Source organism: Clinocottus analis, unplaced genomic scaffold (genome assembly GCF_023055335.1).
Source record: "Clinocottus analis isolate CAN_PGR_092001 unplaced genomic scaffold, fCliAna1.0.p SCAF_7, whole genome shotgun sequence".
NCBI lineage: Eukaryota > Metazoa > Chordata > Actinopteri > Perciformes > Cottidae > Clinocottus > Clinocottus analis.
In genome coordinates, this window is record NW_027176229.1 from 8061913 (window position 1) to 8069127 (window position 7215).

General features: G+C 46.3%; 1 protein-coding gene across 1 annotated transcript; it reads right to left on the reverse strand.

Moving 5' to 3' along the window:
- Window positions 1-585: 585 nt before the first annotated feature.
- neff1 (neuronal intermediate filament family member 1) lies at window positions 586-6354 on the reverse strand. The gene is made up of 4 exons (XM_068566688.1): window positions 5498-6354; window positions 3635-3955; window positions 3135-3259; window positions 586-2512 (listed from the first exon to the last, which is right to left on the reverse strand). The coding sequence occupies exons 1-4, from the start codon at window positions 6242-6244 to the stop codon at window positions 2161-2163; spliced, it is 1545 nt and encodes a 514-aa protein (XP_068422789.1). The 5' UTR covers window positions 6245-6354; the 3' UTR covers window positions 586-2160.
- Window positions 6355-7215: the final 861 nt, after the last annotated feature.

Below are 7215 nucleotides of genomic sequence, written 5' to 3' on the forward strand. Positions count from 1 at the left end.
CAGCCCACAGCTCCTGACTTGCTATGGATGGGTTTAATGCAGAGAGCAAATTACATAAATGTATTTAATACGACAATGTATTTAAATAATTGACACGTCAGTTGGCCTTTTCCACAGAAACCTTTTTGACACGTCACAGTGGGAAAAGTATAAAAGCAAATTATAAACCTAATGAAGAATTGCATTTTGCAGCTTTAATTTAAAGCTCCTGGTATATTGTGCAAGAATAAATCTGATTACCGACAGACACAACCAGACTATGAGTTACTTTTCAATACTCATGCTAACGTTACAATTTGGATTGTTGAAGGAGGTAACCAGGAAAGAATTGCGTAACACTCTTCCGTCCTTGAGAAGAAGAAAAAGAAAAATCAAGCTGTCTTTCGTCGCTAAATCCTATTTTTTTTTAATTGAAAGTAGGTCCCATGTGCCATGACGGCCTCGCAGTCAACTGCAAGACTCCGGCTCCTGAAAATGTAAAATACAAAATAGCGGTGGAAGGACATTGTCATAATTTCCTTTTAAAACTGTATTCAGAAATATCTCACAACATTAAAGACGCACAGCTGCAGTGAATGTTTGGTTCATAAATGTCTTTATTTGGCTTTGAGGGGAATATCACTGCATGAGATAGCAGCACATATACAGTCACAGTTGTTTAGCAGAGGTCTGGAAAGTGTCAGCACTCCTCAACCTCTCAACAAACAAGTGAGATGGAGGGGAACACATCTTTTATTTTAACTGTCAGTCATGATTAAGGCAAGTTTCTTAATTGAACACACAACAAGCAAAAAATCTATCCCATCCAGCAGATATTCAAGCTCGAAGAGTCAGGCCATGCATTCATGCCATTGGTTGATTCATTTGTCAAACAGAAATTCCCAGAGGACGAACTGATGAACATTAGTGAAATGAAACAGTTCAGAGTAAAGTGACAGAAGGGGTCGTGGTGCAAGTAGTAGCCCTTACATGCGACTCTGTACCATTCAGCCACATCTCCGGTGGCTTCTGCCCCTCCTGCCACTTACAGTCTGAGCTGAGGGCCGTCAGTGTCACCATCAGCTGCCTGACACCGACAGCCACGCTTCCTTTCACCTCAAATCCTTTACCCAGCTACAATAAACTAAATCACCACTACATTTGTATGAGGAGGAACTAAAAGGGTTGGTTTTATAAATGTAGGTAAAGAAGAATAGACTTGCAGATCAATATTAAACTCTGGCAGGCGTGATGGCCGATACATACATTGACAATTGAATCAATCAAAGAATCAAAAATATATATATATATATTGCGGCAATTTAAACTCTACATTTTCATTCCCAAAGATGCACTCCCTCACAAAGACGTTTCAGCACTCCTCCTTCCCAGCGACTGGAAACAGCCCCCGCCCTCCCAACACATTTGTATATACATTTTTTCTGAGCTCCATTATTGCCGTGCTGTGACACTGCAGTGAACTAAAGAGAATGAGAAAGAAGCTTCAATGGTAAAAGGTACATTTCCGCCTGTCACGGTGGGAAGAGATGAAGAACGAGGGGAGTGAAAAGCATTCACCTTCTGTGGGAAATGTGGGGTTGAACGCACAGTTCCAAGAGAAGCAGTCGTTCCTCTCAACGTTCCTGTCTAACAAGCCGACAAATGGGAATGAGCTGGTAGAGCTTCGGTCAATAATGAAATCTCTTTTACATTACAGTACTCTCCAACTTTTATATGTAAAAATCAAATAGCACCGTAAAAGTTGGACTGGCTGACTCAGAAATTGTTACTTTCAAGGTTTTGATTGCTCTTACTGTAAATATTGATCATTAATGGCACATTTATTGTTGCTTCACGTGAGGTAAAAGCATCCTGTTTCAGACTAAAGAAAATAAGTGGCATTGTGCTAGCTCTCTGCACCACCCTTTGCAGTTATGTGATGAACAATAGTGACGACCTCTGCAGAGCGTGTTTATGACCTAAACTCTGTAATTTGTCTATTTCCACCTAATAAAGCTGACTCACTTCTACAGAGCAAACAGGGATGGAAAAACGCAGACGGTGTGCAGAGCTGTGCTTGACGGAGATGATGTGAACAGAGACCAGATCCGTATAAGTGATTGGAATGAGGATGAGGAATGTGTTATTGATAATGATGAAGATGATGTTGACACTAGCAGTTTAGCTCTTGCTTGTCTTCCCGGCGGGGCTTTCCTTCTTCTCCTTTTCTTTCTGCTTCTCGTCCTCTTCCTCTTCCTCCTCCTCTCCCTCGCCCTCGGCCTCCTCCTGGTCATCTCCCTCCTCTCCCTCCTCTCCCTCCTCCTTATTCTCCTCTCCTTCCTCCTCGTCCTCCTCGTCCTCCTCCCCCTCTTCTTCGGCCTCCTCTTCCTCCTCCTCGGGCTTGGCCTCAGACTTCCTGTAGGCTCCGAGGCCGTAGGAGCGGGCTGACATGTAGGAGAAGCCCTGGTAGCCCGACTGGACCATGGCCCCGCCAACTGAGCTGAGGCGGCACTCCTCGCCTTCCAGCAGCTTCCTGCTCGGACAGAAAGAGAGACGGAGGTGGGACAAGAGACGACGAAACCGCTAGCCTGGTTTCGTTACCAACATTATCTCCGTGTCTCTCTGCTGAGGGATCTGATGTCACTGGAGTATCAGTGGCACCTCTGCTCTGTTTTGGTATATTGTCCAAAAACATAACCACAGATGCAGAGTACGGTTTCACACTGTATCACTGTCATTCATCGATCTCATTACAGTGGGAGAAGAACTCATTGTTGATGTGAGCATTTTAAATCACATTTTCAAAAGGGGAAGTTAACTGTTGAGATAAACAGGAATTGTGGGTAAAGAGAGAGGGATTTTTTTTTACAGATACACACTATAAACCTTAAAAACCAGGCCACCAGACGCTGCAGGAGAGTTTCATTTAAAAAATGCTTAAAATAAATGCCTGAGTGAAACTCATTGGAATAGTGACTGAATTTTACAGGACATATCAGCTGAAAACTTGTCGCTAGAATTTTAAACAATTGAACCGAAAGAAAACAAAAACTGTTTTTTGTTTGTTTGTTTTTACCTGTGAGCCACTGAGCTTATCTCAGCACTGCATAGTGTAACAACAAGTGTAGTCTCGTATTGTTTGTAATGTAGCCCACCTGTAGGCAGCGATCTCAATGTCCAGCGCCATCTTGACGTTCAGCAGGTCCTGGTACTCACGCAGGTGACGGGACATTTCTCCTTTGGTGCTGCGCAGAGCCGCCTCCAGCTGCTGGATGGTGTCCTACAGACGCACACAGTCATGTGATGAAATACTAATAATTCATCATGCTCTTATGAATAAACTAGATCAATACGTTTTTACTTCTGTCTTGTGACACTGAACAGTGCGTTCATTGTTATTAAAGTGATTCATGAAAGACACATAAGCAGGTTGTGTCCTCCATAAGGGTCTGAAATGGATGAGTCTGATATCTCTGGCCAAATTACCCCGTGATACCCTTATGGGGCAAATTATAAGTATTTATGCTAATGATGTATCTGTTGCCATGCAGGTCTCCATTGAGCATACGTCTCTCATACCTGCTTAATTCAAGGTTAATCAAATCGTAACACACGTTTAGAACATCTCACGACCACGGGGGGGTCATTGCCGTACCTGCATGTCTCCCATTTCGTTGTTGTGTCGATCCTCCATCTCGGCAATCTGCCTCTCCAGGGCCTCGTTGTGGCCCCTGAGGGCCTCGATCTCCAGGGTACGGGCCTGCACCTGCCTGCGGTACTCACTCAGCTCCTCCTTTGAGTGCTTGACGGCGTCCTGGTTGCGGGCAGCGGCCTCGGTCACGCTGGCAAACTTGGAGCGGTACCAGTCTTCAGCCTGGACCTGGTTCCTGGCCGACAGGTTCTCATACTGAACCCGGATGTCCTTCAGGGCGGCAGTCAGGTCCGGTTTGCTGCCCATGTCCATCTCCACTGACATCTGAATGTGGGAGAGGGGATTAACAGGTCAGCTGAATACAGGTCTAATTATAGGTTTGAACATAGTAACATCTGTCAGTAATTGCCTAACCAAACAAAACTTGAATAATCAATAAGCCTTATATTTCCAAGAGTACAGACTATGCATGTGAATATAACTTTAGAAAACTGCATAGTTCACATTCTGCAGTTTTAGTGAACTGTTTTTGCATAATACATTGTTTTAAGTTGATTTAACTGATTATGTGTGCATGCTCTTTTAACAGGGACTATAATTGGAAAATACTGAAATTCACTGGTTTGCAAAACTTATTCAATTTGACCAGAAATTACAAAAATAAAGCCGTTCTAAGCCACACTGGACATCTCTTCCAGTGCACCATCTCTGGGCCTCTCCTCTGGTGACATGTATGTACAGTGTACTGTGCTGATCCGCTGCAGGACTGATGAATCGACTGCTGACTCGGACTTCTCTGCTGCCATGTGAGCTGTGCTGTCAATAGCTTACATGGCAATTGTATTCCCTGTAGGGAAGAGGAGAGACCCTGGAGAAATCTACCCAGCAACCATAACTCCACTGTATGATTTAACAGTCACTTATTGCACATGCAATACATTGATTTACCGTCAAAAGTTGCAGTGATGGTTGCTACTGCCCTTATTTAATACACACCTCACATACTAAAACGTTTTGTCAAACAGTGACAGTATATTCACTGTCGCGCTGCGGTTAAAACCCCTTTAGCTTGTAAACTACACAAACAGCTTGCCAGTGTAGTTCAGTGTGACCACACCCCTGAGTTATGCGCTATTTCTCCGCATTTTTCCTCCCCCTCCCCTCCCCCAAACACTTCGCCAGGTCGGCTTATGGCGTAAAGTCTAGAATGACCTTGTTGCGCTTCGAGTATGTTTGAAGTGACACCACGATAACATGTTACCACATCAGTATTCCCACAGGGACTTCAGATTTACGGCAGACTTCGCAGCCTATCAGCGTTGACGAGTGGTCGCTCTACTCACACCAGAAAACACTCTACAAGCCAACCCATCTTAAAGTTTGAGCGGGGGCGTGGCGGAGCTCGATCAACTCAAACGTGTGAGAGGAGGAAGAGGAGGAGGAGGGAGGGAGGGAGGGAGGAAGGGAACTGCAGTGCCATCAATTACCAAGTGCGCAATGTTTAGTTTGAGGAGGACGTAGTTTGTCGTGCACACAGAAAACGAACAGGTTATTCAAGTCGTGTAAAGCTGTAGGGAACTGCCTCATATATAAACAATATATTTGCCTAAATATGATCACTTGTGTATATGTGATTTCTTTCACATTAATAGCGTTATCTGGTGAATGTTAAAGTAGATTTATTTAAGTCATTGGGGAATGCAGGTAACCGCCCATCAAGTTTAATACAGACACTCACAAGTCAGTCCACACGCCTCAGTTCCATGGAGCAGTATATCATGCATGTTAGTTGATAAAAACGTGTGTGTACTGAAGGTTTAAGGAGTGAGATGTACTTGTGGTACCAGAGCACAGCGGGAGGGTTACCTGAGTTGACTGCAGAGAGGCCTGCAGCTCCTGCAGCTCCTCCTCGTGAACTTTCCTGAGGAAGGCGATCTCGTCCAGCAGCGACTCCACTTTCTTCTCCAACTCCAGGCGCGCCAGGGTGGCGTCGTCCACGTCTTTCCGGTAGCCCTTCAGGGTGTTCTCCGCCTCCTCGCGCAGCTTGGTCTCCTCCTCCAGCTTCTCCCTCACGTGCTCCAGCGTATCGTTCATCTGCACGCAGTCCAGGTGCATCTGGCTCCTCTCGTGCGTCAGCTCCTCCACGCGCGCCCGCAGCTCGCGGATCTCCTGCTCGTACAGCTCGTGCAGGCGCGAGGGCTCGTTGTGGCGCTGCCTCAGCATCGTGACCTCTGCCTCCAGGACTTTGTTCTGCTGCTCCAGGTTGTGCACTTTCTCTATGAAGGACACGAAGCGGTCGTTGAGGCCCTGCAGCTGCTCCTTCTCGTTGGTGCGGACGATCTTGAGCTCGTTGGTGACCGCGGTGGACTGGGTAAGGTCCATGGCAGAGTCCGGCATGGAGGAGAAGACGCGGCCAGAAGCCGTTGTCCTGCGGTAGTTGCTGGAGGGCATCGCGGAGGGGGAACCATAGGTGCGGTGGCTGCTGCGGTATCCCGCAGAGTGCAGGCGGGACGGGCTGCTGCTGCTGCCCAGGACCACGCGGCCGGACCGGGGGGCATCTCCGAAGATCTTCCGATAGGAGCTGCTGCCGTAGATGTCGCTGGAGTAACTCATGTTTCCTTTATCCTGGTGGTGTCCGGTCCCACTGCTCTGTACGGGAGAGAGAGAAAGAGAGAGAGTGTGTGTGAGGGTGAGTGTGTGTGTGTGAGCGAGAGACAAAGTGAGTTGCGAGTGATGTCTGGTCCGGACAGGTGCTTTTATAGTGAAGGCGGCGGAGCATCATTTGACGCAGGGACAACAGAAGATGGGGGGAAACCTGCAAGCTTTTGCAGAAAGCCTGCATCCTCTGGGGAGACACGAATTCACTCATGCAGCTCATCTTCTCTTCCTTGTGGCTCATGCATCAACATAACATAAGTATGAGGAACACGTTTGGGCTTTATTGTGGACGGTTTGACCTGAGAGCTTATTTGAACTTCACTTTCATTAAGTTGTTAACTCGCCCTTTCCTTTCTTGCTATGACTAAATAATACAATCACGTTATAACAGAATCACGTGTAATCTCATTATCATCCCACTGGACTATCTCATGTTACATTCGCCCAGTGTCCACTGTCATTGCAGTTTTTCTTTGCTGTCCCAGCAGAATGGCAAACGGGATCGATGCGTGAGCTGTGCGCCACAGTTTGTTTTTGGTGCTGCAGTCTCCATCCAGCCGCCCTCATCCCCCCCAGACCTCCGCAATATCGGAATACGGGATGAGACTCATTATAGTGGCCTGGTTTCTGCACTCGCACATTATATCTGCAGCCCCGGAACGTGCTGGGGTGTGTAGATCGTACATTGGATGTAACCGTGACCTCCTGACGGTGATCGTCATATGATTTCACAATAAAACACGTCATTATATAAACGGGAACACAATTAAGTTCAGGTTCTTCCAGAAACGTCACCGCAGTCCTCGTTATAAGTCATGAATAAATGTTCCCCTTACAATGTGTAAAGCAGATTTCCCAGATAACCAAGTTGATCCTTGATTGAGTGAACATTATACCTGCATATGACAATAAAAAAAATATCTCTG